Source organism: Vulpes vulpes, chromosome 2, assembly GCF_048418805.1.
Source record: "Vulpes vulpes isolate BD-2025 chromosome 2, VulVul3, whole genome shotgun sequence".
NCBI lineage: Eukaryota > Metazoa > Chordata > Mammalia > Carnivora > Canidae > Vulpes > Vulpes vulpes.
In genome coordinates, this window is record NC_132781.1 from 44,344,737 (window position 1) to 44,372,260 (window position 27,524).

At 53.1% G+C, this 27,524-nt stretch overlaps 2 protein-coding genes across 4 annotated transcripts; both read right to left on the minus strand.

The window, feature by feature from the left end:
- Window positions 1-318: 318 nt before the first annotated feature.
- Window positions 319-24,651, minus strand: TRARG1 (trafficking regulator of GLUT4 (SLC2A4) 1). 3 transcript variants are annotated; one of them, XM_026016227.2, is made up of 4 exons: window positions 24,090-24,651; window positions 15,276-15,741; window positions 4,102-4,329; window positions 319-2,820 (listed from the first exon to the last, which is right to left on the minus strand). In XM_026016227.2, the coding sequence occupies exons 2-4, from the start codon at window positions 15,660-15,662 to the stop codon at window positions 2,686-2,688; spliced, it is 750 nt and encodes a 249-aa protein (XP_025872012.2). In that variant the 5' UTR covers window positions 15,663-15,741; window positions 24,090-24,651; the 3' UTR covers window positions 319-2,685. The 3 variants fall into 3 exon arrangements, with proteins under 3 accessions (XP_025872012.2, XP_072604015.1, XP_072604014.1); XM_072747914.1 differs by lacking the exon at window positions 24,090-24,651 and having other exon boundaries at window positions 4,197-4,329; window positions 15,276-16,517; XM_072747913.1 differs by lacking the exon at window positions 24,090-24,651 and having other exon boundaries at window positions 15,276-16,006.
- Window positions 21,599-25,524, minus strand: BHLHA9 (basic helix-loop-helix family member a9). Its single transcript, XM_072747915.1, has one exon. It carries the CDS (start codon window positions 25,347-25,349, stop codon window positions 24,687-24,689), a length of 663 nt encoding a protein of 220 aa, XP_072604016.1. The 5' UTR covers window positions 25,350-25,524; the 3' UTR covers window positions 21,599-24,686.
- Window positions 25,525-27,524: the final 2,000 nt, after the last annotated feature.

Genomic DNA, 27,524 nt, shown 5'->3' on the forward strand with positions numbered 1-27,524 from the left:
TACATGAAGTGCCCAGTAGGTGCCAGGCTGTCAGCAGGTGTCGGTTTCCTGCTCTCTTCTCTCTGCTCCTGAGGTCTTTGTCCAGATGCAGAAAGAAGAGCTGAGGAAGGACAGGACTGGCATTCCTCATTAGGGAAACTGAGGCCCAGGGAGGACAGACTTGCCCAGGGGACCACCTTGAGTGTGCCCTAGTTTCCCCTTGCCCAGCTCCCAGCCCCAGCCTTGGAATCCTGGAACCGACAGGCTGAGTGAATTCCGCTCGTGCCCCCGTGGTTTGGACCCTCTTGGCCCTGGCGGCACAAAGACACAGGCCCGTGGTGCATGTTTACTTTCAGCTTTATTTCTTCCCAAGCCAAGCGATACAGAGGGGCCACCTGCCGGGTGGCGGTGGGGGTAGTTCTCCCCCTGGGACACAGGGAGAGGCTACGTCAGCGCCCCAAGCTGGAGGACCGCGGGTTCATGTGGCCAGTGGCCGGACCTCCAGTGGAGCTGGGACAGCAAGGGGTGAGGCCTCGGGGTGCCAGGCTGCCTGTGGGTGGAGGCGTCAGGGGACCCTCCCCCCCAGTCTCTCTGCAGAGTTCCTGGTCCTCTGGCCAGAGGGATCAGACTCCAGGGGCCTCTGCCTCCACAATGCTCAGAGCCTCTGAGCTCCGTCCTTGGTACAACTACAAGTTTCCCAAGTTGTCCTCTCCTGAACGGAAGGACGCCCCCGCTGTCCTGTGGCTGTCTGCCAGTGGCTTCTCTCTTCTGGGCTTTGAGTGTGGACAAGTGTGTGCCTGTGCAGATCCAGGGCAGGTCTGGGTGTGTATGCCAGTCACAGCACCACCCCGCCTTGGCCATCATTTTCCGGACAGGACCATGCCTAAACCAGCTAGTCACCCTCTCTCTTCCCCCTGGGGTGCTGAAGCTGTGGTCCCCAGGGCTTGCCAGGAGACCACCAACTCATGAGCAGCCAGTTCCACAGACCTCATAACAGTTCCTGGCCCAACCTGACTTGGCAAGTGACACAAATACTCTGGGCTCCCTCTCTCCCTCCCCCAACAGAGGCATCTCTATTTGGGCCTCAGAGGTCCTGTAAAGCAAAACCAGCCCCTCCTTCCGGAGTTTGCTCCCCAGGTGAGGAACTGAGGAACTGACGCTGGAACAGGAATGCTGGGCCCCAGAGGGATCCGCCCAGTGCCCCTGGGCCCTGCATCCCTCCCCTGCCACCAAGGCCCTACTAGAAGGTTCAGAGCTGCACTTGGGACTCCTCCTGGTAGACAGAGCCTCTGTGCTAAGGGGTCCCTCCCAGGAGCTCTGAGGAGCGTCGGGGAGACAGGCAGGGGACCTGAGAGAAGGCACGAGGGCTCTGAATGGGTGCCCGGAAACCGTCTCTGCCACCCTGGGGCTAGTCTGGCTGTGGCTGGGAACAGGCCCTCCCATCAGGGGCCATAACGCCCACCGGCTACTGGGCAGGGCTTGGGAGCTGAAGCCAGCAAGGTAGGTGGGCCTAGGAGAAGCCCCTGTGGGCAGAGCCTGTGCCAGTAGAAGTCTGGGGGAGAATCCCAGGGCAAGAAACCAGGCAGGAGGTCAAAGGACCCTGCTCAGTCCTTTCAGTTGTCAAATTAGGTCCTGACACAGAGGCCATAGTGTCACTCCCTGCCTCCCGGCACATGAGTGTATTCCCAAACCCAGGGCCTCCCACTCTCCCAAAGACTGGCCCCTACAGCCAGGCCCTTCCCTCCATCTTAGAACTCTCTAGACCAAATCAACACTAAACCTTCATCAAACCCTCCAGCCCACTCCCTGCTAATAGCCTGGGAGCCCATGGGAAGTCCCCCACCAAAGGTGTTCCCAAAACCCCCTCTAGGGAAAGCCTTTGTAGTCTGTGGATGGCCAGGGACACAGGGTAAAGCACAGAGCATCAGGGGCTTCTGGGCTGGGAACTACTCTGCATGGGGTCCCAAGTTTGTACCCTAGACCAACAGGGAGGCCGTCGCAGGAGGCAAGCTCAGGTCTGGGCTCCTCATGGGCTGAGCAGGTCTGGGGTCAGGCCCCAGGCAACGGCACAGGTAGGGAGGGAGCAAGAGGCAGGCTGGGTCATCTGGGAAGACGTGTTGGGACCGGAGCTCTCAGCAGAGATGATCCTGAAATTGAAAAGCTAGAGAAGAGGTGCAGTTCCTGTTCCTGTCTTCACCAGCATTCCTTCTGGTACCTCCACCCTGTGACGCATGGGGCCCGTCACCTCTCTCCAGGCACCTGCACATCTTGGGTGCCCAAGGAGGTCCCAGGGTGTGTGCTGGGCGGCAGCTGAGCCTCTGAGCTGGGATCGAAGCAAGCATGTGGCACAAGGCATGCAAATAATCTTTTTTACACCCGGGCACCCCCCCACCCCGCCCACAAAAATACAAAAGAGAAAGTCCCACGTCCTGGCTCCTGCTCATCAGACACACAGGGAATGTGCTGTTTCTCCTCTGCACGGTCCGGTCCATCTCCTCTGCATCTCCTCTGCGGGGCTGGTTCCCCTTCCGACAGGCAATATGTGCTGCTTGGTGGGTCAGGAGATCGTAGGGATAAGAAACAAGCCAGTACACCGAGGCCAAACACCGGGCCGTGTCCATCAGATTAAACCACATTATTCATTCTTCTTGCTTTTTGCATCTAATGTGGGCTGACAGTGGGGAGACCTGGGGGCTTCCCTCCAAGTTAGTGCTTTGGGGGCTCAGGGACGTCACTGTTCTGTGCTCCCGCGGGAGGTGGGGTGTGTGAGTTTGGAGGCCTCCAGCCGGCCAGGGCTGCCTCCACCAGCGCAGTGCCCCGGTTGGTTTTATTTCTTTGGAACTGTAAAGAGAACAGTCACGGCAGAAGAGAGCTCAGAACAGGCTTTCAAGTCCTTGCCTGGAGGATTTGGGGTTTTGTTTCCTAATGGGAAGAGGCAACAGGGTCCTCTGATTGGGGTGTCTAAACTCCCACCTGCAGCCTCAGCTGTCAGTTCACAGTGCCAGAGGACCCCCAAACATAGAACCATCGAGGCCTGAGTTTTTCAAACAATTCCCTTTGCCAGTTTGAGTTCAATACTCATCCTTTGCCGTCAAAAAAGTCATGGCAAACGTGATAAGCAGCCACAGGACAAAGGAGGCTGAGGTGCACAGGGGGCTCCCCAGCTAATGCTCACACCAGCAGGCCCCTGCCCCTCATGTTCCTGTGCGGCCGCCAGCCCCACAGACAGCATAGAACGTGCTTCATTTCAAACACTTGGACAGTGGAGGACATGGATTTGAAACCCAGGCAGGCTGAATACAAACTGAACTCTTCCCTCTCCAAAGTGGCCAGGGCTGCCCATGACCCCACCGCCGAATCTCAGGCTTTCTGCCCCAGGTTGAACCCTCCTGTTCTAAATCAGTGCCTCTTTTAATGACTGGACTGGAAATCTTACTGAAATACAGACTCTTAGCTGAAATGCAGTGGGTTTGGGCTGGGGCCTGAGACTCTGCGTTTCTGACACACTCCTGGTGTCAGCAGCCACTGCTGCTGGTCCACATGGTGCGTCTGGAGTAGCCAAGTCTTTGGGGGAAAAGCTTAGGCTGTTCCCTGCAAGAGGCAGAGATGCTTGGGGGCTTCCCAAGGCGAGCATGTGAAGGGAGGCAAATGGACAACGCTGCCGTGCACAGCCCAGACGCTCAAAGTTGTGCTGGCCCATTGAGCAGCTGAGGGTCACCTTTCAAAATGGTGCCCCCACTTGGTTAATTTCCCTGGGCCAACTCTGGGGGCTCACAGAGTGTTCCCCCCAGACTTCCACCACATGCATTGTTTATTCCCAGTATGTGCTGGCCATCGCAACAGGAATGCTTCCAGGGCAGGCCCACTATTCACCAAGCAGCATCACATCCATGATCTTGGGTGATGCTCACAAGGCTCAGCCAGACACGACACCAGCCCAAGTCCCTCAGAGCTGAGACTGGAGCTGGCCGCCTCTGACTCCCAGGCCTATGCTTTTCCCATACCCTTTCCTAATGACCCGGGTGAAAGGCAAGTCAGAAGCCAGTCTCATTGAGCTGGGCACCACCGGGGATAGGGTCACTTCTGAGAGAGGATCGGTCTATGTCCCCCATGTGCTCTTACCTCATTCCCACTGCCCCCTCCCCAGGGAGCTGGGCTGTACCCTTCCGTAGTCCTGAGCAAGCTGGCTTGCTTGGCTCCGTGTGACGGGGCCTCACCTGTGAAGTTGACAGTCATGGCCACGATGATGATAATGATTCCCATGATGATGAAGGTGATGCTGAGCAGCCGGGCCAGGCGACCCAGCCTCCGAGCCCCATCCAGGTCCCCCTGTTGCACGCTACTTCGGGACTGCAAAGAGAGGGTGGCAGAGACCTCAGGAAAGCTGTTCCCAGCAGACCTGTTGGGGGGCCCCTGGCCTGGGCCTCCAGAACCCACCCAGCCTCCACTGCAGCCCACATTCCAGCACCTATCTTGAGGACAGGAAGCAGGCTTCTCCTGCTCAAGTGGCTCACATCTCTTGTGGGAACCCCCAACCGAGCCCACCCCTCACTGGAAACAGAACCAAGCAGTGCAGGGCACTTCCTCTCAGAGCAGTGCTGAGTCACAGTCACAGTGGCAGGTGGCATAGTAGGGACGGAGAGTCTGGGAGGGTGGGCCAGGTCCAGGCCATGCTGAGCTGGCAGGACAGTAAGCCCCCCCTCTGGAGCCCTGCCCAAGGCTCACTGCTATGGCCACCCTAACACAGCCCTATGGCTTTTTCTGTAGCCCGAAGGCCTGCCTCTGCTCCTCTATGACCCTGTCTTCCACAACAGGAAAAAATATCATTGATCCTCCCTCTTCCTATTTCCCACCCAGAAACCACGAGCTTCCTCAACTAAGCTGACTTCCCAAATCATACCAGAAAGGCAGGCATCTTGGGTTTGAATTGGAGAGGCTGGGGCTTGGGGGAGGCCATGCCTGGCTTCACAGGGGTCCATTTGATACCTCACTCTTTCTCAGTGAGCTTGGTTTTTCTCAACCTTATTTAATTTAGTGAAAGCAGGTGGGTGAGTGTGGGGATGGCCAGCTCTTGGGAGGTCCTACAGGGGCTCAGTAGGAGGTATGTCCCAAGTGTATCCATGGAGGCCCCACACCCCATCCATGATGGTTTAAGAATCAGCCTGCTGACCAAGGCTGGCCTGTGACTTCCAGACTCCTCCAGCTCTAGAAGTCTCTGATGTTTCCTGGACTTCTAGAACAGATACAAGCAGGAGTCCACTAGAGGTGTGACTGCTTTCAAGGTATTAGGCCACTTATTTGGTTACTTTATTATCCAATTATCTGAGGCTCCTGAGTTCAGCAGGAAATACAGTTGAGTCCTTTGATGATGGTGGTGGTGGTGATGATGTCTTGAGGCCTTACTTTGCACCAGGCAGGTTGCTAAGGACTACACCTGAATCTCATTTAGGCTCAGAACACCCCATGCGCTTGGCAGTGTTGCCCACTTTTAAAGAAGCTGAAGTTCAGCAAAGATACCCCTCCCCTCTCTGTTCTCTTCATGAGGGTGCCCTCCCTCCCCCAGGTCCTGTCTTTTTCTCCTCTCAGAAACCTAACCAATCTCCCACCCCACGCCATGGCTCCCTGTTCAAGCTCCTTCCAGGACGGTGCCACCTGCCTGCCACAGTGTTTGACATCAGACTTGCTTTGCCTCAGATCTGCTCCTGGCCTTGTGCTCCTCTGTCCAATTATTGGACACAGCGTGGAGTCCGTCATCCCAGTTGGTCACAATGCCTGTCCCATCCATCCTACCAAGAGGTTTCCTCTCCTGGTCAATTCCACTGCAGTCTTCTCTGGCTGCCTTGCACCTGCTCTGGGTCCAGTTCCACTTCCCACCCAAGCCAGCACAATGGCCTCCTGAAGATCCATCCCCAGCTCTACACTCTCTTCCTCTCCATGCCACTCCCCACACGACCATTCCCCTCTACAGAGATTTATGGCAGGCCCTGTGCTAGACCCCTGGCATGTGGTCGTAGGGTGGGATCAGAGAGGAGGTGGAGGAGATCCCTGGGTGGCTCAGCAGTGTAGCGCCTGCCTTCGGCCCAGGGCGTGATCCTGGTGTCCCAGGATCAGGTCCCACATCGGGCTCCTTGCATGGAGCCTGCTTCTCCCTCTGCTTGTGTCCCTGCCTCTCTCTCTCTCTCTCTCTCTCTCTCTCTCTCTGTGTGTGTGTGTGTGTGTGTGTGTGTCTCGTGAATTAATGAATAAAATCTTAAAAAAGAGAGGAAGTGGAGAGTTGGAAGCTGATGCACAAGTTTAAGAAGATGGTGACTTAGCCAGTGACCCTGCCCAGCATTTTCCATGGCCTCTCCACTGTTCACAGAACAAAGTCCAAACCCAGGTTAATGTTGCACTTCCAGATTTTATCCTCTACTCTTCCTTTCCACAACCTCAGGACCCAGCCAATCTGAATTGCTCCAGGTCTGAGCACCAACTCTCACATGCCTTTGCTAGTGCTCTCTCTCCTGCCAGCATTCCCACCTTTTCAACCACCGGTCCATATCGGTCCTTCGATGGCTGCCCCAATGCCACCCCCTCTGTGAAGCAACTGGAGCAGAGAAGAGAGGCCAGGTCAGCAAGGACCCTGACTATCACAAAATGGAATCTGGATTCTGTCTTGTAGGTACTGGGCGTCCTACAACTGAGTAAGACAAATAGAGGATTTCATCAAAACAGGAGAGAGAAAGATCCAGTCAGAGGGAGAGGATGAAAAGACCCAGAGGTGATTGGTGCCCCAATGTCCTGAGTATTCCTGAGTTCTGAACCCCAATGTCCTGAACTCAGGGTAACAGAGAGATTTAGACTTGAGCACAGCCAGCAGAGGAGAGCACCGCTGTCTTGGAGACAGGACAAATGTGGGTACAGGTGGTCTCACACTTCAATAGGTCTGTAGGAGGGTCTGGTCAGAATGTTGTGAGTGTTCATGCCTCTGGACCTCAGGGTGCCCAGTGACAATGGACAAGTGTCATCCAGCAAGAGATTAAAGAGGAGGTGGGGCTGGTTTGAGGAGGGGGCATGGGCAGGGGCTCAGGCAACAGCCCATCCTGAGACTCACAAGCCCACCTAGACCTGGCAAGCAGGTGCAGCCTCCCAGCTCCCTACAAGGCAAGGGCAGCCTGGAGGGGAGCGCAGGTTTTGAAATTAGATTTCCTGCGTGCCTGTCCCCACCCTCTACAGCTCTCCTATCTCCATGACCCTGGATGAGTGGCTTTTCTCTGTCTCTCCTCATCCTCAAATATCACCAGGTATGAATTCTTGACCTTTCTAATGTCCCTCAAGTCTGCCCCTACATCTCCAGCTGATTCCACTGCCCTATCCACTCCTGCAATATGTTTCTTTTTTTTTTTTTTTCTGCAATATGTTTCATCTGGAGACTGCACCAGCCTCACCCTTCAAGAATCACCTCCAGTAAAACTTTCCTTGGTGCCCAAAAGCAATCAATCAGCCCTTCTTTGGGGCTCCCATAGCATCTTACACCATGCTCTCTTCCTCCCTTCCCATCTTGTATCATTAGTTCTCATGTCAATCTCTTACCCTAGACTTGAAGGCAGGGACCGAGCAGCCTCAATCTTGGTGTCCCTCTTATGTAACCTAGGGACTGGCCCTAAGAGACATTCAGTAAGCATTTGAGGAAGTAAAGGATAAAAGAAGAGAAAAAGAATGAGAGAAGAGTCTGTTTTCCAACCACTGAACTTAGCCAGTGGAATGCTCCAAGTTAATAGAAGATTCATGAATAAAATAAAGGCAACAGGTCCCACAGGAAAGATATCTGTTATCTGGGTTTTGTAACTCACGCCACCTCCAGCTCTCTGTATGGCCAGCCCAGGTCACTGCACGAAGGACTTCAACATCAAGGCAGCACCTTCCTCCCTCTTGGGAGGAAGAGGGGGCAACATACAGAAATGCTTCAGGAATTTCCAGGAAGTTTGGCTTTAGAAATTCTGGGGCTGGGCAGCCCCGGTGGCACAGCGGTTTGGCGCCGCCTGCAGCCCAGGGTATGATCCTGGAGACCCGGGATCAAGTCCCATGTCAGGCTTCCTGTAGGGAGCCTGCTTCTCCCTCTGCCTGTGTCTCTAAACAAAATCTTAAAAAAAAGAAAAAAGAAAAGAAAAGAAATTCTGGGGCTACTTTGAATCATTACCAAGAGACTCATTCTCAGCTGTAAACCTGGCATGCAGCGGGAAGGGGCACAGGATTTGAGATGAGTCCTGCTCCTCACTTGCCAGAGAAATCTTTGTGCATTTGGCAATGATTCAGGACCGTGGAGGCGTATGTGTGGTTGCTTGGGTATAAGAGGTGGGAAGGAGAAGCAGGAGGGAGAAATGAATTTTTCACTCTAAACTCAATTGCTCTTCATTATCCACAGAGCCATCAGCCTGTGCATCCCACTCATGCATGTTCCTTTGAGCCTGAGAGACAGTGTTCAGGGACATGCACTGGGAATGTCCAGATAAGCCATTGTTGGATCATACGCTATGTGTCATATGTTGTGCAATGTAAACCTCATGACTATTCTGTAAATCTTAGTTTTCTGATCTGTAAAATGGAGGGAATAGCTGCCTTGAAGAGGAGAGCCCTACTTTTATTTATTTATTTTTATTTTATTTATTTAATTAATTTATTTATTTGTTTTTTGATAAATTAATTTTTATTGGTGTTCAATTTACCAACATACAGAATAACACCCAGTGCTCATCCCGTCAAGTGTCCCCCTCAGTGCCCGTCACCCATTCACCCCCACCCAAGCCCTACTTTTATATATAGAAGTTCCTTACCACTAGCTGGCACTCATTTCTGAAGTCCTTCCATTAGTTCCCAAATGAAAAATTCATCCCTTGACTCCAGGAATGGAAGAAGTTCCTTCATTACTTTTTATGAGTGACTTACCAGCTGCATATCAAACCCCACTTAATGACATCCTCTCCCCTTTATACCAAATGGCTCAAGTTGAAGGCACAATAATAATTGCAGTAATGGTTGTAATGACAGTGAATTAATAGATCATTTGTGATTGCAACGGCTGTGGGAATGGTAAGGGAGAAAATGAATTCAGGTTAATAGATCAGTGAGGAAAGACACTGAAAAAAGCCTGAGAGCTGGTAGGGGGTGGGGAGGGAAGCAGATGGGGTATGGGAAGTGTTGGGGAGAGCTGCGTGTTGGGGGGGGGGCGTAGCCGAAACCAGCCAGAGGAGGGTGGCTGCGGAACCTATCAGGAATGAGCTTCCTCCACTCCTGAGGCTCCGGCCAAGCCCCAGCAGGTCTGAGGAGAACTGACAAGATGTGATCAGCTGATCACTGATCAGCTATTTTTCCTTCCACAGAGATCAAGAAACTCCTGGCAGGTCAAAGCTAAGGGATGTGCTTCCCCATGCCCCCTTTCACATCCCTCTCTGTACAACAGTGCAGTTCTTTCTGGAATGCCCTAACTACAGGGTTAACTTCAGTTGCTGGAGAGTGGAGAGGCATGGGGTGGGGTGGGGGCTCCTGGGGAAGGACTCCAGTCAGCTCCCATGGGGGGTGGGAGTGGGAGTGGTTGGGGATGGTTAGGACCTTGAGACAGCAACTGTTTGCCAACCATTCAGAAGTATGTCAATATTTTCAATACTTTAAGCCATGTGTCTGTGCCAGCTGATCCTCAGTACTGGTTGGGGCTCAGCGCTCTTGCTGGGTGAATGCATGAATGCATGAAAGGGAGTCTACAACTGGTCAGTTAAATAACCAGGTCATCCAGAATGCCTGAGAAAGGGAATATTGAACCACTCTGGACGTCTTTCATGCTTCCCACATGTGGTAAGAGGAATTGACAGAAAAGTGGTTGATCAGAGGCTTCCAACAAAACCACGGACAGGGCTGCCCCTCTCCCAGATGGCGTCACGAGGGCTGACACTCCAGTATCCCCCAAACTGGCTCAAGTCAGAATTGCTTGCCCACTAGGGATTTGCCCTTTCCTCTGACATTACAAATTTCATTTAGTATTAATAACAGTAACCACTGCCATTTATTAAACATTTACTATGTGCCAGGCTCTGTGGTAGGTGTTTTCACATATATTAACCCAGGTAATCCTCCCAACAGATTTATGGGGTAGACAGTCTTATTAAACCTATTTAATAGATGAGAGAACTGAGGCTACAGAAGGAGGTTGAGGGATTTAGACACGGTCACGTGGCTTATAAGGCACAGAGCTGGGATGCACAGCCAGGTCTGTCTGATGCTTGTTTAAGCACTGCTGTCAACTGAAGGCCCAACTGCCTGGGGTTCAGGTCCCCCTGTTGCTGGCCCTGAGGAGGAACATGGCCATCTGTCAGCCTGACCCAGGAGAAAAACAGATGAAGCCAGTCCTGGCCACCTCAGGAGGCTCACGGGAGGCTACAGGGTTAGGTCTGAATACCTGGGATCAGACCTGTTGTTACAGCCACAGTGGAAAGGACACTGCTGGTCCACTAGTCTCCCACTGATAGAGTCAGTAGGGGTGGAGAGGGATGACATGTTGAGGGGGAGCATGGAGAGAAAGAGGGAAGGAAGTGGATTCTTTCCTCCCTACACAAATGCCCCAAAGGTCTGACTTTCCTGGGAGGGATACACCATCTTTGTCCCCAGAGGTAGATGCAGGGCAGGGGCATGGAGATAGACTCAGCATCCAGCGGACATCCCTCTTACCAGTTGTGTGACCATGGTCAAGGCACTGCTCAAGTGTCTCTGTCACCTCATGTGGTAAATGAGAACAATTAGCTAGACTGTCGGCCTCATGGTAGGGCATGCTCTGCAGACTCTAAGCTCTGGAAAGGCCATCAGGGCTGTAGGTCTCCTTCCCCGCTGGGGTCAAGGGCTTTACTTGGTAACTAGAGCGGGACTCAGGTAAGGAGTTCTGGGGTCTGTCCCCAGGACCTAGAGATACCAGCACAGGAGACTTACTATCCGTACTCTCTGTCCCTCCTTCACCTCTGCTTGGGTGGGGCCACGTCTCATGGCTCCATGAATAACTGACCCCTTCCTTCCTGGGGACTGGGAGGGTCCTGTGAACTCTAGCTGGCTCCCAAAAGAAGGGAGACAATGGTGGGCACACCCAATAACACCCCATCCTGGCCAGGCTCCCCCAATTCCCACGAGGTGGGCTAGTGTCCTGGGTAGAACAGGGGCTCTGGCTCCAGCCATCTAATCCTGGGTTCCTCAATCCCAGCAGGTTACTCCACAGCTCTGCTTCAGCTTTCTCAGCTGTAAAAGGGAAAATAATACCAATACCTGGACCTCATATGGTTATAGCCTGGATTAAATGAGATAATGTATGTAAAAAATGTGGACCTGTGCCCGACAGTTAGCAAGTGATATCCCTCAACACAGGGCTCCCCCAGGCTCCTTCTTCCTGGTTTCTCACAGTTCTCTTTGGAAATTCATTTCCACAGCTCTACTCCACCTCGCTGCCACCCCATATGGCCCTGCTTTGAAATATCAGCCCCCAGAACCTCTCTCATGCCCTCTCTCTCACAGCACCAGCTCTTGGACTTCTTTGAGCCTCTACCTGTTACCCCGCCCTCTCCTCCAAAGTCATCACCACCTTCCTAGCCTCATTCCCTCCAGCCCAGCCTGATCCTTCTGTCCCACATTTGCCATCCTCGCCAGCATCATTCTGTGACACTTGGTCTGCCTTCATGGCAACCCTGCCATCCCCAGCCTCAGGTGGATCCAATGCCCCATGTGTGACTCTATACCCAAATAGCTGGAGAAAAAAATGCACCACCGCGCAGGCTGTTGACCACTCAGGATCCTGATGTCCAGCCTCAGCAGGGCCCTTAGGTCATTGACCTCTCTGTCCCTTGTCACCTCTCTTGTCATCCCCTGTCACCAGGCCCTTTTTCTCAGCAAATGTCCTTGTGTGTGCCCCTGGTGGCATGGAGCCCATACAGCATGAGCCAGCTCCTTTTCACTTGAGCATTTCTATCTGCTGCTGCCCTCATGGCCTTTCCTGCAGGCTCCCAGAGACGAGGTCCCTCTTTGGGATCCCACTTCTGCACCCTCCATGTTTCCTCCTCAGGAACCTCCTCAGTCACCTCTCCTCTTGCCTCACCCTCTCCGTCACCAGGGTCCCCAGGGGTCTGTAAGTGGCCCAGCCACTGGACACTCACATCTGTATTGGGCCTGACCTCTCCACTGCATTGGACCATTCCTCCTCCTCTCAAACTTGCTCCTCCCTGGGTGTCTCTCCCTCTCTTCTAGTTTGCCTTCCACCCCTGGAATCTTCTTTTCAAAACCCTTTCCTGTCCCCTTCCCTTGGAGTGAGATAACCAGGAGTGTGAAATAATTGCCACTGCTTTCTCTTCTCCAATTCTCTCATTGGTGCCCTCCTTCCTAAGCCACTGCTCGGCCCATGCCTTCATCATCCCATCTGGACTAACTCAAGAGGGTCCTCCCCCTAGTCCTGCCTGCTCAAGCTCATTTCCCAGTGCAGTTGGGTGTTAGTTTTAAAATATGAACAGACCACATCATGCCTCTGCTTAAAATTTTTCAGGGGCTCCCCAGAGCCACTAGGATAAAACTTAAATCCCAAGAGCAGGTCTCTGCCTACCTCCCTCCATCACCATTCTCTTGCATCCTTCCACCATGTCAAATAGACCATGTCCTCCATCTTCCCAAATGCCTAGCATGACACCTCATTGGTAAAGGGGGCATATTGATTCTTGGGGGACTCAATCATTCTCTACTACTTAGTTGTCTCCATACAAGCAACTTGCCAGTCAAGTGAATGGTCGACTGAATAAATGTTAACAACTCTTAGAAGGTTTCCAGGAATCCTTTTTGCCTCTCACTATGCCCTGGTCCAGGCTTCTTCATCTCTCACCTGTGCTCCTGCAAAGGTTCCTTCTCCCTACTGCCAGGCTCAGAGGGACCCCTTCCACCCCTCCTCTTACCCTGTACCAGCCAGCTTTACCAAAATGGAAATCTGACCACACCTCTCTCTGGCTCCAAACCGTGTGATACATATGCCACAGCCCAGCTGAAGCTTGCAGCCACACCCAAAGGACCACATACTGTAGGATTCCACTGATATGAAATGTCCAGAAGAGGCAAATCCATAGACACAGAAAGATAAGTGGTTTGTTAGATTTGAGGGGGCTCATGGGAGAGATGGGGTGATAAAAAAGGCATGGAGCTTTTTTGGAGGTGAGAAAAATGTCCTAAAACTGACTGTGGTTATGGTTGCATTTATCTGTGAACATACTAAAAATCTCTGAATTGTACACTTTGAACAGATGAATTGTATGATATGTGTATTATATTTCAAAGCTCCGAGAAAACCCAAAAAAACCATGATGGCATCCCATGCCTGGCCAGGGAGACACTCAGGTTCCACTTAATTATTGCTACCATGTAAGAGCACTTGCTGTGTGTTGGGTATTGTACTTAAGCACTTTGTGCAGCTCATCTCACTTCACCCTCACACAGCTCTCTAATGTAAGTATTGTGTGACACCCATTTTGCAGATGGGAAAACTGAGAAGAGAGATTTGAGTCACTTGCCCGAGGCCCCATGATACCTCGTGGTTCCATCTAGCATGAGCACTTCTTGCAGTGTGTTACAGGATCTGTTTACAAGTTTCTCTCCACTAGACTGGAGGCTCCTGGGAATTGGTTCTGGTTTAGCACCATATTCCCTGCCTCTGGCCCAGTGACCTTCAGAATGGACTCAGGAACCTGAGGAGGATGTACAAATGTCCTGGGGGTGGGTTCAGTGGTCTCACAGTCTTGGACTCAGGGGCATTTGACAATGTCTTCCCAGCCTGCACCCTGTCACCCCCACAAAGAGATGGATTCCAACAACCTGTTTTCTCCTGAGCCCTTGTAACGTTTCCTCACCAAAGCCTGTCTCCCCTTCTGGGGCTTCTCCCTATAACCAAGAGGGTGGCCCTGCCCAGAGCCCCTGGCTGCACCTCTGAGACCTGGTTCTGCCCCAGCAGCCCCTAAGTGCAGAAAGGTACAGGAAGCTCCTCAAAGACACCCCCCTACTGTCAGGCCCCGCTCAGCCCTGGATCTTGTGCTAGATCTGCCAGGGGGTCAGGGAAGGCATCCCTGGATGGACACTGGGCCTTAGCAAGGCGGAAGGAGGTGTCTGAGGGGTCAGGGGCTTTCTCAGAGGACAGCCCAGGAGTGACCACAGCAGGAGTGACCACAGCTCTCAAGGACTCGGTGACAGATGACTCAGCAGGGGAGTCCCTCCACAGGGAAGCAGACAGCATCTCCCTGCCCTGTCCCCCAGCCCTGACCAGCGTGGGGCCAGTGCTTTACTACTCCTGTTTTCTGTTTGCATTCTGAAAGCCAGTGCCTGCCCCATGTCTCTCTCACCACCCTTTCCGTCCCCCCTCTTCTTGGACCTCAAAGTCACTTGCCAACATCTACCAATGTTTGTTGTGGATCTTCTGTAAGTAGCTCTAATCAAATGGCTTGGTTTGGGGACAACCTAAGTTTACTCAGAACCCTAAGGACAAGTGTGTGAGAAGCAAAGACTAGCCCACATGCTCCTCCTTGGCAAGGCCAGCCATGCCCTCTGACACACATTTTCATCCACGGCCCAGACCTCCCCTAACCTAAAGACAGACTAAAAACAGATGCTGAAATCAGTGTCAGCACTGAGGCCCAGGGGCTCCAGCAAAAACAGCCCCCCTCCCCGAAGGAGCAGCCTCGGGGGAGTCAGGCCCCAGGGCCCTCAGTGCGCGTCAAGGAAGCCACACCGGCTCTTGGAAACCAGAGTTGGCAAAGGCCATTAGAACACCCAGGTGGCCTGGGGTGAAGGGTGGGGGCAGCTGGCCCCCCTCCTGAGAACTCAGGGTCCTGAGAGCCCACACTGGCCACAACCTCTACTAACACACAGCCACAGCCTCACTCAGGGTGACTCCTTGGGACACCCCCCCTTCCAACAAAAGGCAAGCCCTCCCAACTTCAACTTGGCTGCCTCTCTGCAATGTGGAGTTGAGCTCCATGTGGCTCCCTGGGGTCCCTTCCCTAGCAGGGATGTGTGCAAAGTCAAGCTGTAATGACAAAGATCCGAGATGAGGGAGGGCAGCAAACAGAAGGTCTTCGGTACCTGGCCCCCTCTTCTGTTGGGGGTGGGGGGTAGTAGGCCAGGTGAGAAAGGGAATTTTCCTCCCAGCCCCCAGCCCCCAGCTCTCCCTCCTCTGCACCCTAGGCAGAGTGGTGCCTTCCAGGGGAACATACCTCCTGAGCCCAGGGCCCAGCCTCTGCCCTGGAGCAAAGAGCAGCACTTACCATGATAGAAAATATGAGGGGGATGAGGTTGAGGGGCCAGACGGGACAGAAGCAGGAGGCGATGGCAAGGATGAGGTAATCTTTGGGGACTTCTTGGTCCTGGGCAGAGGAGGCAGTGGCAACGGAGGATGCCCTCCTAGAGCTGGCCCGAGAGGGAGACCATGGCAGTGTGGCTTCCTGTCGCCCCTCAAAAGCCACCTTGAAGGGCAGGCCATGACCATTCTGCTCCAGGTCCAGGGCCCCGGAGAGGGACTTGGACAGCTTCAGTGGCTTGTCATCCTTGCCTTCCACCTTCGTGAGGAGCTTCTCCATCTCTGGCAGGTCCAGGGGTAAGGCAGTGCTGGGCTCCTGAGCCAAGGGAAACTGAGGCTGCACAGGGTTGGCCATGTTGGCTTGGGGCTTCAGGCTGAGACGATCGGCTCCAGAGGGACCTCAGCACACCATTCCTCAGCCCAGATCCAGGGGCCTACGGGTCAGGGGCAGAAGTGTCACCCAGGGAAGCCAGGGCTAGATGGCAGGGTCGGCTTCTCCAGGCAGCCCGAGTTCAGAGGCTGAGGCCTATCTGATGCCCCCGAGGAGCTTCGGGAAGCTGGAGCCCTGGGCTCTGTTCAAGTTGGAGGCCAACTTTGCTGGTGCTGCTAACAGCACAGATGGGCGGGGAAGTAACAGAGGCAGCTCCAAGAGCAGAGAGAAGACGCTCCTCTCCTGGGTGAGGCTCAGGCTAAGTCGGGGAGGGAGGGAGCGAGTATGTGTGTACACACAGCTCCCTCCCTCCCCCTTCAGAGATGCTTTTTCTTTTTAATTCCCCTCTCCCCTGAGAACTGCCAAGCCGTGTACTGCCTCTGCCCCAGTGCAGCCCAGTGCAGCCCAGAAGGACTGGGGTGGGCCTCTGGCTTCCACTGCAGCCACAGAACCTGCCTCAATGGGCTGGGGGCTCCAGGTAGGGGAAAAAGACAAAGTGGGTCACAGAGTGTGGGGGGTGTCTTCAACTGTCCTGGGAAATGGAGCCCTCCGCTTCTCTTCTGCTGGAGTAGGCTCACACACCTTCCCCTCTGTCAGGAAACGCTGAGCCCCAGACCTATGGACCTAGGCAGCCCACCTCCACCCTCACCTCCATCCCCCTGAGGTGTCCAGGCCACAGCCTGGCTCCGGGCTCCAGGAGGGGAGGGTGGACTAAGCATCGCCTGAGGATCCTGCCTCAATGGGGTTCTGAGCTCCTCAGGGTGGGGGGGGGGGTTGTTAGGGAGGAAGGTTCCATGAGAGTTCCAACTCATGCCCATCAGGGCCTTTCTGGGGTGCTTTCAAAGAGCAGCAAAGACACTTCTGTTCACGAGCTCCCTGGGGGCAGATGCCAGTTCTGAAGGGCTTCGATCCTGGTGAGCCCTCACCGGGTGAGCCTGTCCTCTCTGATTCTTGTGGTCTCCCATCATTCCCTCCCCTGTCTTCCCCTTGTTTCAGCCTCCTCCTCCATGCTCCTCATCTCTTTTGTGTCCCCAATATCTCTCTCCTTGCATTGTTTCATAAGCACCACCTGGAATCACTCTCTGTGTGTGTGTGTGTGTGTGTGTGTATGTGTGTGTCTCAGAGTGGGTGATGGGAAAGGGTACAGGAAAGAATCTAAAGTCCTAGCTAGGGTCATACAGGACAGGGATGGGAAGGTAGAGGTGGGATGGGCCTCAGAGGTTGTGGGGTTCAGATCGTTTGATAGTCCCGATGAGAAAACTGAGGCCGGAAATGGAGGGACACTCATCTCAACCAGACATCACTCCCTTGTCCGGGCCTGGGGCCCAGCTTGGCGCAAGATGAGCAACTGTAGTGAAAAGAAGTAGCTTTGGTTTGTGTGTCAAGCTGGCCTCAAAAATGCTGCTTCCAGGGGCACCTGGGTGGTTCAGTGGTTGAGAGTCTTCCTCTGGCTCAGGTCATGATCCTGGGGTCCCTGGGATCAAGTCCCGGGAGCCTGCTTCTCCCTCCCTAAGTCTCTGCCTCTCTCTCTATGTCTCTCATGAATAAATAAAATCTTTTTAAAAAAAATGCTGCTTCTAGCAAGGGCTGTGACAAGGGATGGGGGTGGGGGGCTGGGGGGGTGGTAATGTGACCAGATAACAGAGTGGAGGGAGGAAAGAGCCACATGCTAGGGGCTCAAGGGAAGTCTGGGGAGATGAAAAGGCACCTGGAGACTAATAAGTTTTGAAAATAGTGTGTAACTTTGTTATTTTTTTTAAAGATTTTATTTATTTATTCATAGAAACACAGAGAATGAGAGGCAGAGACACAGGCAGAGGGAGAAGCAGGCTCCATGCAGGGAGCCCAACAACGTGGGACTCAATCCAGGGTCTCCAGGATCACGCCCTGGGCCGAAGGCGGTGCTAAACCACACCACCGGGGCTGCCCTAGTGTGTAACTTTGGCATAAATTTTCAAGTTTGGTGAATCTGACTATACTAAATTAAGAATTTTTGCTCCATAGAGGAAACCCATTATTGTTTGCAAAAGGCTGGCCTCCAGGGCAAGCAATGAGATTGTTGCTCTCTGTGGGGAAGAGCAGGTAGGGTGGGGGATAGAGACTTCCTCCTTATCTCTGTTCTTAAGGAAGCTCTTTCACCCTCAGGCCAGGGGTGGGGCAAGAGAATAAGCTGGGCTACCCTGCCCAGGAACTTCCGAGAATGTGCTAATGCCTTTTTAAACAGGAGATCTCCTGCAGAGGGTGGGAAGTTGGGTCCCTGAGACCCCTAGACTCTAAGTCAGTGTCTGACAGGCACTTCCTATCACATGGAAGCTGACCCTGGGCCCCTGGGGGGGGGGGGGGGGGGGCCTATAGCTGCACAGCCCAAAGATTCCATAGCCTTTAGCCCAGCGTGGCTATTGAGCACCTGAAACGTAGCTAAAGTGAAATGTGCTGGGGCACCTGGTGGCTCAGTGGTTGAGCATCTATCTGTCTTTGGCTCAGGTCGTAATCCTGGGGTCCTGGGATCAAGTCCTGCATCAGGCTCCCTGTAGGGAGCCTGCTTCTCCCTCTACCTATGTCTCTAGCTCTCTCTGTGTTTCTCTCATGAATAAATAAATAAATAAAAATCTTTAAAAAGATAAAATAAAGTGAAATGTGCTTAACTATAAAGCACACTTTCGAATAATTAGTACAAAAAGAAATGTAAGGGGCGCCTGGGTGGCTCAGTTGGTTAATCGTCTGACCTTGGCTGGGGTCATGATCTCAGGGTCCTAGGATTGAGCCCCACGTTGGGCTCCATCCTCAGCAGGGGGTCTGCTTGAGGATTCTCTCCCTCTGCCTCTCCCCCTGTGTTCTCTCTCTCTCAAATAAATAAATAATCTTTTTTTAAAAAAAAGGAATGTAGGCAGCCCGGGTGGCTCAGTGGTTTAGCACCATCTTCAGCCCAGGCATGATTCTGGAGTCCCGGGATTGAGTCCCACGTCAGGCTCCCGGTGCATGGAGACTGCTTCCCCCTCTGCCTGTGTCTCTGCCTCTCTCTCTCTCTCTCTCTCTCTCTTGACTATCATAAATAAATTAAAAAATTAAAAATTAAAAATAAAATAAAAAATAAAAAAGGGGTCTTTTTGACTTACTTAAAACTCTAAGAGAAAAGAAAAAGCCAAGAAGCCCCCAGGATGACTCGTGGCTGTGGGGCTGCCAGGCTGGCTTCCTGGTCTTGCCCCCCAACCCCTCCCCAGCCTGGGATGACTAGGCCACAGGGCGATGCTGGGCTCACAGTGCCATCTAGTGGCCTCCTAGTGATGAGGGGAAAGACCAAAGGTAGGGCTGTGGCCTGGGGAAGGGGAGGAGCAGGGAGGAGCCTCAGGTCGGGGCTCCCTCCAGGGCGAGTAATCCGGTGCAGCCAGCTGCCCCCACTCCAGTGTGAGGTGCCGCCTCCGCACTTCCCCCACTCCCAACTAGGCGCTCTCTCTCTCTCTCTCTCTCTCTCTCTAAGATCTTATGTATTTATTTATGAGATTCACAGAGGCGGAGACATAGGCAGAGGGAGAAGCAGGCTCTTCACAAGGAGCCCAATGCGAGACTTGATCCCCGGACCCTGGGATCACGACCTGAGCCTAAGGCACATGCTCAACCACTGAGCCCCCTAAGCATCCCCCAAGTAGGGTCTTAAACGGAGGCCCATGGGTCATACTTAGCATACAGAGTGGGTTTGGTCTGCACAGTGTTAACTCAATATGTGCTTTTAAAAAAATCCATTTCACATAGAAATGGAGCACCAGACTTTTAACATGAAGATCTGGGAACTCTGGGCCCGTTTTCTGCAAAACAGCAAGGGGCTGGGCTAGCTGCAGGCATGGAGCTCCTGCAGCTCCACCTTCAGGAGTCTGGCCTTCCCCAGGGGATTGGAGCTGTGAGCCCCTGCAGCTAGACAGCCGGACTGGCCTGTCTGTTCCACTAGCTGCTGAAGAAAGGTATTCCCAGGTATGCCCTGCCCCTTCCTTGCCCAGACCCTGGCCCAGCGAAGGTCTGGCTGGCTGAAGACACCAACCAAGTGCCCAGGGTGTGTCCACATGGACGCTAATTCCTACCTCTCTGCCTGGCCCCAGCCTTAGTGCACTCGGAGCAAGGAAGATGGCGAGATGTTAGCAGTGAAGGGGAAAGGGACCTGCATACTGTGGGGATGTCCTTTGGGGGTAGGATGGGCAGGGGAGCAAACCTCAGAAGGATGGGGGAATTGGACCCCAATCCAAGGGTAGAGGTAATTGAACTCTCTCAGATCCATGCCAAAGGTGTCAGGAAACCCTCTGGGGCTGACAGGGCAGGAATAATGAAGTCAATTCCTCTTCTCACTGAGGCCCTCCTGGGCTTAGCTCACCCTGCACCAGGGACAACTGCAGCCTTCTGGTATCTGTGGTACGTGTGAGCATGCATGTACACACACACACACAATGTAAGAAAAACTTGATGTAATCCCACTCCTATCAGCAAGCATCCAGGTTTCATATCCAGTGAAGTGGACTCCCTGCAAAGGATCCACTCAGGATACTTTGTCCTTGCTGTCCTTGCTCAAAACATTTCCCTACCCCTCTTTGGAAGGCTCTCTAAGGAAACAAATCTGCACCTTTAAAAAGCAATTGTGAAGAACCTAATAGATATTAACTGTTTGCATCTCTCCAAATTCTCTTAGGGTATCGTTCATGTACCTACACGTTTGTCTATGGTTATAATCAGTGGGCACAGACCGTTGTGTGATCTGCTCCTCTAACTCACGATTTTCCCTCTGTTAGAACACCAGCCTTTGCTCTTCACCATGTCTCTAGGATTGGGCCTTGGTATTCTTTCAAATCTTTCACTGGGCCAGTGCCTCTGGGACCACCTTCTTTGCAAATCTGCTTTTCCTTTTCGGATTACTCTCCTGGAGTACTTTAATTGCAATTTGGCCAAATTGTTTTATACCAGAAAAGGAACAGATCCACAGGACAACTAGAAATCTGGAAATGTGCCCTTTCCTCACCATCCCTGACAACATCGGTCTCACATTTGTTATCTATCTCTGCCAGTGTGTCTCTCTCATTGCTAGACAGACAAGGTGCTGGTCCCTGTGATGGAGGCAATGAATACAAGGCGAGGGGTTGGAAGGTTCAGACTTCCTAAGAGGAGCCAAAAGACTGCGTGTATCAGCCCTTCGTGAGCTGTGAAGCTGCTACCAGGGTCTGCCATTCTTTTCTGTGCCCCCCTCTTTCCTGCACTATTCCAGTGCATGGTTGCGATCAACCTTATAGATAGAGGATTTCTGTCTTTAGATATACCAGTCCTCCATCTCTCTCTCTCTCTCTCTCTCTCTCTCTTTTTTTTTTTTAGATTTATTTAGGGACACCTGAGTGGCTCAGCAGTTGAGCGTCTGCCTCAGGCTCAGGGCGTGATCCTGGGATCCCCGATCAAGTCCCCACATCAGGCTCCTTGCAGGGAGCCTACTTCTGCCTCTGCCTATGTCTCTGCCTCTCTCTGTGTGTGTTTCTCATTAATAAATAAATAAAATCTTTTTTTTTTTTAAGTTTAAGATTTATTTATTTATTTATTTGAGAGAGAGCATGACGTAGGGGAGAGGCAGTGGGAGAAGCAGAGAGAATCTCCAGCAGATTCCCTGCTGAACTCAGAGCTGCATCCCACGACCCCAAGATGGTTACCTGACCAAAATCAAGAGTCAGATGCTCAGCCGACTGAGTCACCCAGGCACCCCAACACTTCGTATCTTTTAGCCATAACTTTTAGCAGCTCTCCTACATGTTTTCTCTTTCTAGCACTTTCCTCTTTAGATTTGCTTCATACCTATTGTCAAACCATTTTTCTCTGTATTTGGACAAACCTATCTGGTCTCCGTTGATAATGTCCATTTCTTTAATAATCACAAATTTAGCTTCTCTCACAGTAAGCCAGTCATCTTGGATGGATATGGTTTGGGGATCCAGATTAAAAAAATCAAACAAGGGTTCCAGAAAATTTGGAGGGCACATAATTAAAGGTATTAGAGCCCAGGAGACCCTAATGCATCAGGGAGAGGTAGGGAGGTGTCCCTGTTAGGTCAATACATACACATATACACACACAAATATTCACACGTCCACATGTCTATATAAGCACTCATGTGATGTGTGGGTATCAGAGAACCTTTGCGACAAAAAAATGTCTTTGAATACTAGGCAAACACCTAACAGCACACAAATATACACAAGTATGGGGGAGCCTAGGTGGCTCAGTGTTTAAGCACCTGCCTTTGGCTCAGGAAGTGATCCTGGGGTGGTGGGATCGAGTCCCACATCAGGCTCCCCATGAGAAGCCTGCTTTTCTCTGCCTGTCTCCGTGTCTCTCATGAATAAATAAATAAAATCTTAACAATATATATGTATATATACACAAACACACACACAAATGCACTCGAACACATGGTCCTGATAAGACAATAGCTAATGTGTTGTCAGCTTTCATTTATAAATTTTTTTAAATTTTTATTTATTTATGATAGTCAGAGAGAGAGAGAGAGGCAGAGACATAGGCAGAGGGAGAAGCAGGCTCCATGCACCGGGAGCCTGATGTGGGATTCGATCCTGGATCTCCAGGATCGCGCCCTGGGCCAAAGGCAGGCGCCAAACCGCTGCGCCACCCAGGGATCCCCAGCTTTCATTTATAAAACAGCTTCCCACGCATTCTCTTTTTATAACAACCTGTGAATAGAATTTGTCTTAATAGCTTTCACTCATTGAGCGCTCACAGGGCCGGACACTATGCTAAGTGCTTGAAATGCATTATCTCATTTAGTCTGCACAACAGCCTATGATGTAAGTACTTATTTTAGCCCATTATACAGAGGGAAACACCGGGGCTCAAAGCCCTTGGGCAATTTGCCCAAGGTCACTCAGCTGGAAAATGAAGACACTGCGAAGTACTTTCACATCCTCCCCTCTGACTTCACACATCTGCTGCACACTCACACTTCCACCTGCAGGGGGCACCCTCACCATTCCTGAGCTGAGAGTGCAACTGTGCCAGAACTCTCACCTCTTTCTATCCTGGAACTTAGGAAAGCAGGACTTACTGGTCATTTTATTATGTTTCCAGGGCATAAAAACCTGGAGCCGAAGCAAGGCAGAAGCATTGTCCAAACTTATCATAAGATTTATAAGAATATACAAACAGTAACAATTTATGGAACACCTTCTAATTGCCAGAAACTGCACATAATGAACCAGTGTTAACCCTCACAGCCACCCTGAGGTGGAATCATCTGTGTCACTGGTGAGGAACTAGAGGTTTAGAGAGGTTAAGTGATGCCATGGGTCACACACGTAGTAAGTGGCAGAACACACGTTGGTCTGGCTCTTTCCTTTCCACTATCAGACAGTGGCACCACCTCTCCACAGATGGAAGGCTCAGTGGGCAAGCCTGGGGCCAGATTCCCACATTTTGTTCCTGATTGGACCCCATGATTCCTCTGCCCAGAGTCAAAGCCTTTTTGTGATCTGTGCTGCAGCCACCTGCCCTGTAAAATTGGGAGTCCTAATACCTGTGGGCTCTGGACAGGGTGCTGAGTGTGCCAGCCAGTGTCTTGCTTGCAGAAAGCAAAGATATCTTTAATTACAGCAGTGAGCCTCACCTTGACTATCTGGGGGATCTCTCACTCATCTCTGGGTCTATAGCTCCAACTTCATCCGTGATGCTCCCCCAATTCTGAGTTGTGTAACTTTTCTTCCCCCAGCTGGAGAGTGTCCAGCTCTCCAAGGAGACCAGAGAGCCCCCAGCCCCTCCCCTGGCACACCTGGGTTCTCACCCCCGCAGGCAGCAACTGCAGCAGCAGCCTGGTCAGCAGGAGTGAGGCCAGACACTAGCGCGGGAGTGCTCACCTTAGATCCCAAAGCTCTCCAGACCTCTCTGGGAGGGCCAGTCATGCCTCCCACTTTCTCAACAGACTTGGCCTCAGGCCCTAATTCCCTTAACCTCTTCCCTGTAATCTTTTGATTCCACCTCTGCCCCTCATCAGAGAGGCTCTGGCTGCACCAGACCACTTCTCCCTGGGAGCTCCATGCACCCACACTGAGGGTACAGGCAGGACTTACTGACCCCCCCAGTCCGTGGTCTGCTGTAGGCTTCCTTTCCTGGGACTAGCCCAGACTTTGCTTCTGATGCAGCCCTGGCAGTGGGTCACTGCAGACAGCGGCTCTGCAGGGTATCCCGTCCAGAGGTGAGGCTGACCCCAGCTTGAGTCTCTTGGTGCTGCTCCCCCTCTTCAAATAATGTCCTCTCCCACAGTGCTCCTCACAGTGCTCAGCCACACCTGGGGGCTTGCCAGGAATCAATGCCCCAGGTACCTACCTCCAGGCATCAGGCCCAGGTCCCCACATTCCGCAGTGAGCTCCCAGTCCTCAGGCTTTCCTGCCACCCTGGGCCACTAAGCCCAGTGGACACCTTATAGCAGTCAGAGATGGCAACTTTTTCCTTTTTATTTGGCTCCTTCTGTTGGCTCTCTCAGATCACAGACTTGGGGTATCAGCACAGGCAGGGGATGTGGACACCACACTGTCATCCGACCACACCAGGGGTCACCCGCCCTCCCACATTCAAGTCCCCCTGTCCAAAAGCCCCCTTTCTCCTATAAAGCAGCAAGAGAACACAGGACTCAGAGGCACAGGACTGCAAAGATCACTTTGAGAGAAGAGTTCAAGTCCAAACGGAAGGATCCTGCACCTTTCTTAGAGCCGCCACCCCTGCTTGGGATCCGGGCGGCGAGAGGGGTGCCGGGCAGTGCGCCCTGGGCTCGAGTTCCTTCCCATTGGCCAGGCTGCCTCCTCTCGCTCTCAGGCCTCAGCCACTCCGTTGTTCTGGGTCCCGGCGGCGGTTTGGTCTACCCTTTTGCAGCCGTCCTGCCACTGGCTCCTCCCTCCAGGCCTACGGGTAGCTCCCGGGAGCCAGTCAGGAGTGCTGGGAGCCCAGCCCGGGGCCCGCTCGCAGGTGGGCCCGCGGCCAGGCCGAGGGAGCCGCTGGGACCCGGCGCCAGCTTCCCGTGGACGCCTGGGCCGCGCCCTGAGCCTCGGCCGCCGCCCGGGGCCGTCCGGGGGCCGTGCGCGGGGAGCACGAGGCGCAGCGCGGCGCGAAGGGGCCGACGGGCGGCGGCGCGGGCGGCGGGGGGCTGGAGCCCGCATCCCCGCTGCCCCCCGCGGCGGCGCGCGCGGCCTGCCCGTGGCACTCCAGGTGCCCGCAGGGCCAGCGGGGCGCGGGGCTGGCGCGCAGCACCAGGGAGAGCGCCGCGATGCGGTGGATGGCCCTGCGCAGCGTGGCGATCTTGGAGAGCCTCTTGCCGCCCAGGTCGTGCCGCAGCGCCCGGCGCAGCGCGTTGAACGCCTCGTTGTAGTCCAGGATGCGCTTGCGCTCCCGCACGTTGGCCGCCATGCGCCGCGCCTTGGAGCGCGCCGGCCGAGCGCGCTTCCGGCCGCCCGCCGCCTCCTCGGCCTCGCCCTTCTCCCTCAGCACCCCCAAATGCCTCCCGGCCTCCAGGCAAGAGCCCCCCGAGTCCTCGGAGGAGCCCTCAGCGCCCTGGAGGCCCCTGAGGCCTGGTCCCGGCACGCCTCGGTGCATGGCCTTCCCCGGGCCTCGCTGCCCCCGGCTCCAGCCCACTGGGCTTGCAGGCCACCTCCCGAGCCTCGACTCCCGCGGGCTGGACACTCCCCGGACGGGCCCTCTCTAGCTGGGCTTTATGGCACCACGTGGCTCTCCACCCTCCCCATCCATCCATCTCCCTCCTCCTGCTTTATTACCTGCCTCCAGGTAGGCTGGCGAGGGAGGAACCGAGAGGAAGGAAACGACGAGGGGAGGAAGCATGCAGATTCTTGTACTAGGGGACCAGACGGGGCAGCCGGCCACGCCCGGGGCAGTGCTCCAGCCGCCAGGGGGAACCGGCCCTGCCTCACTGGGGGGCCTCTCTCAGGTGACCAGGTTGAACCTTCTACACCTGCAGCCCCCAAATACACTGCCAAATTTGGCCTCTGGGCGAGAGTGCTGGTAGGTGTACAGAAGGGTCACAATGGTAGTTGAGTGTGTTTCAAGAACCTGGAAAGTTCTTGTCCAGGCCTGTGGACAACCACAGAGCTGTCCTTGAGGAAAGCATGACTGTCCCAGTGGGACCGTACAGAAGGGCCCTGCAGGTAAAAGGGACCTGGAGCTTCTTGCTTTTTCAGCTACTTGAGTGAGGCTGGCTGGGATCTGGATTTGGGCTTTTACTGGGCCTTACTCTCCCTCTCCCTTGCCTTTGGCTCCTACTTCTGAAGGCAGAGCTGGACTGAGTCAGCAGCAGAGGGTGATGGAGATTGTCTTGTGGCCCTCTGGCTCCCCTTGTGGTACCCATCAGGGGCATCTCTTGGTATTCAGGGCCCTTGTGTCTCATGACACAGAGCTGCCATTTGTGAACTCAGAGAACCCACCCCACCCACCCATTCCTGGGGATTTGAATTTGTAATAGTCTCAGAAATAGAATAATACTAGTCCTAGAGGAAGACCCTCAATGGAATTTCAGGCATCCACAAGTGAGTTACTTGGAGTACCAAGGTCAATCTCATTCTCAGCCATAGTCCAAATGCCTCAAAATGGAAAGGCTTGCTCTGGCATCAGCTGGGATGGCCATGGGGTTCACATTCATCTCACCAAAGACCATACCAACCAACCAACAAACAAAAAAAGACCATACCAACAATCCCATTATTTCAAACTGTTAATTGCTACAAGGTGAAAGAGAACAGGGCACTAGGAAACAAATTATATATGTATCTGTTGATTATTTGTTTTATTGTCAGTCTTGCTCACTAGACTGTAAGCATCCTTAAGGATATTTGTATTCCTAGGGCTCTGTTCCCCAAATCTGCAATATCTATGAAAATAAAAAGTGAATGAAAGCAAATAGAACTGGATGTTTTTTCCTCTCAATCTTTTTCCCATCACCTCACAATACACACATATGCACACATGATCACACAAAAATACACACCTCCAGGAGGATTCTACACAGAGCATAGGCCACGGATGTCTGAGCACCCAAGTCCACCCATCCAGCTCAAGTCACAGGATGTCAGTCTCACTGGATGTCAGAGTGAGAGGCAGAGAGAGTCAAAACCCAGGAAATCTGGGACACCTGGGTAGCTCAGTGGTTGAGTGTCTGCCTTTGGTTCAGGTCGTGATCCCGGGGTCCTGGGATCGATTCCTGCATCAGGCTTCCAGTGAGGAGCCTGCTTCTCCCTTTGCCTGTGTCTCTTCCTCTCTCTCTGTATCTCTCATAAATAAATAAAATCTTTAAAAACAAACAAACAAACAAACAGAGACTCTGATTCCTGAGTGTTACATTCTATGGCCACCTCTGCTTCCACCCTATTCATGTCCCTTAGCCCCTCAATGTCACTATAGAAAGAATGGAGTCATTGCCCTGCTCATAGCTTTGCCCAGCCCTTCAGAAAAGCCTGGCCCCTAGGGCCAAAGGTGGGAGTGTCAGGAGATAGCAGGTGGACATTTTAGTCCCAGAAGGGCCAGGTAGAATAGGTGATTTGGTGAGTGGAAGCCCTCTTCTACCTTCCCCCAGCCAGTGTCCCCTTATAAAATGTCCCCCATCCATGGCACCTTGGGGCATATGAGTGTTTCCAGAGAATTCCCCCAGACAGGGAGTCAGGAGACCCAGGTCTAGTTCTGCTACCCACTTGCTTCATGACTTTGTACCAGTCATGGTACCTCAGTTTCCTTTTCTTTGCAAAGAAGACATCCTTTCTACAA

Bases quoted from the DNA above. Each gene is read 5' to 3' on its own strand.
- TRARG1 (XM_026016227.2), bottom strand. From the start codon at position 15,662: ATGGCCAACCCTGTGCAGCCTCAGTTTCCCTTGGCTCAGGAGCCCAGC. The intron at 4,330-15,275 runs GTAAGTGCTGCT...CTCTCTTTGCAG, and splicing joins CCCTCATATTTTCTATCATG to TCCCGAAGTAGCGTGCAACA. The intron at 2,821-4,101 runs GTAAGAGCACAT...TTCTCTTTACAG, and splicing joins GAGGGGGCAGTGGGAATGAG to TTCCAAAGAAATAAAACCAA.
- BHLHA9 (XM_072747915.1), bottom strand. From the start codon at position 25,349: ATGCACCGAGGCGTGCCGGGACCAGGCCTCAGGGGCCTCCAGGGCGCT.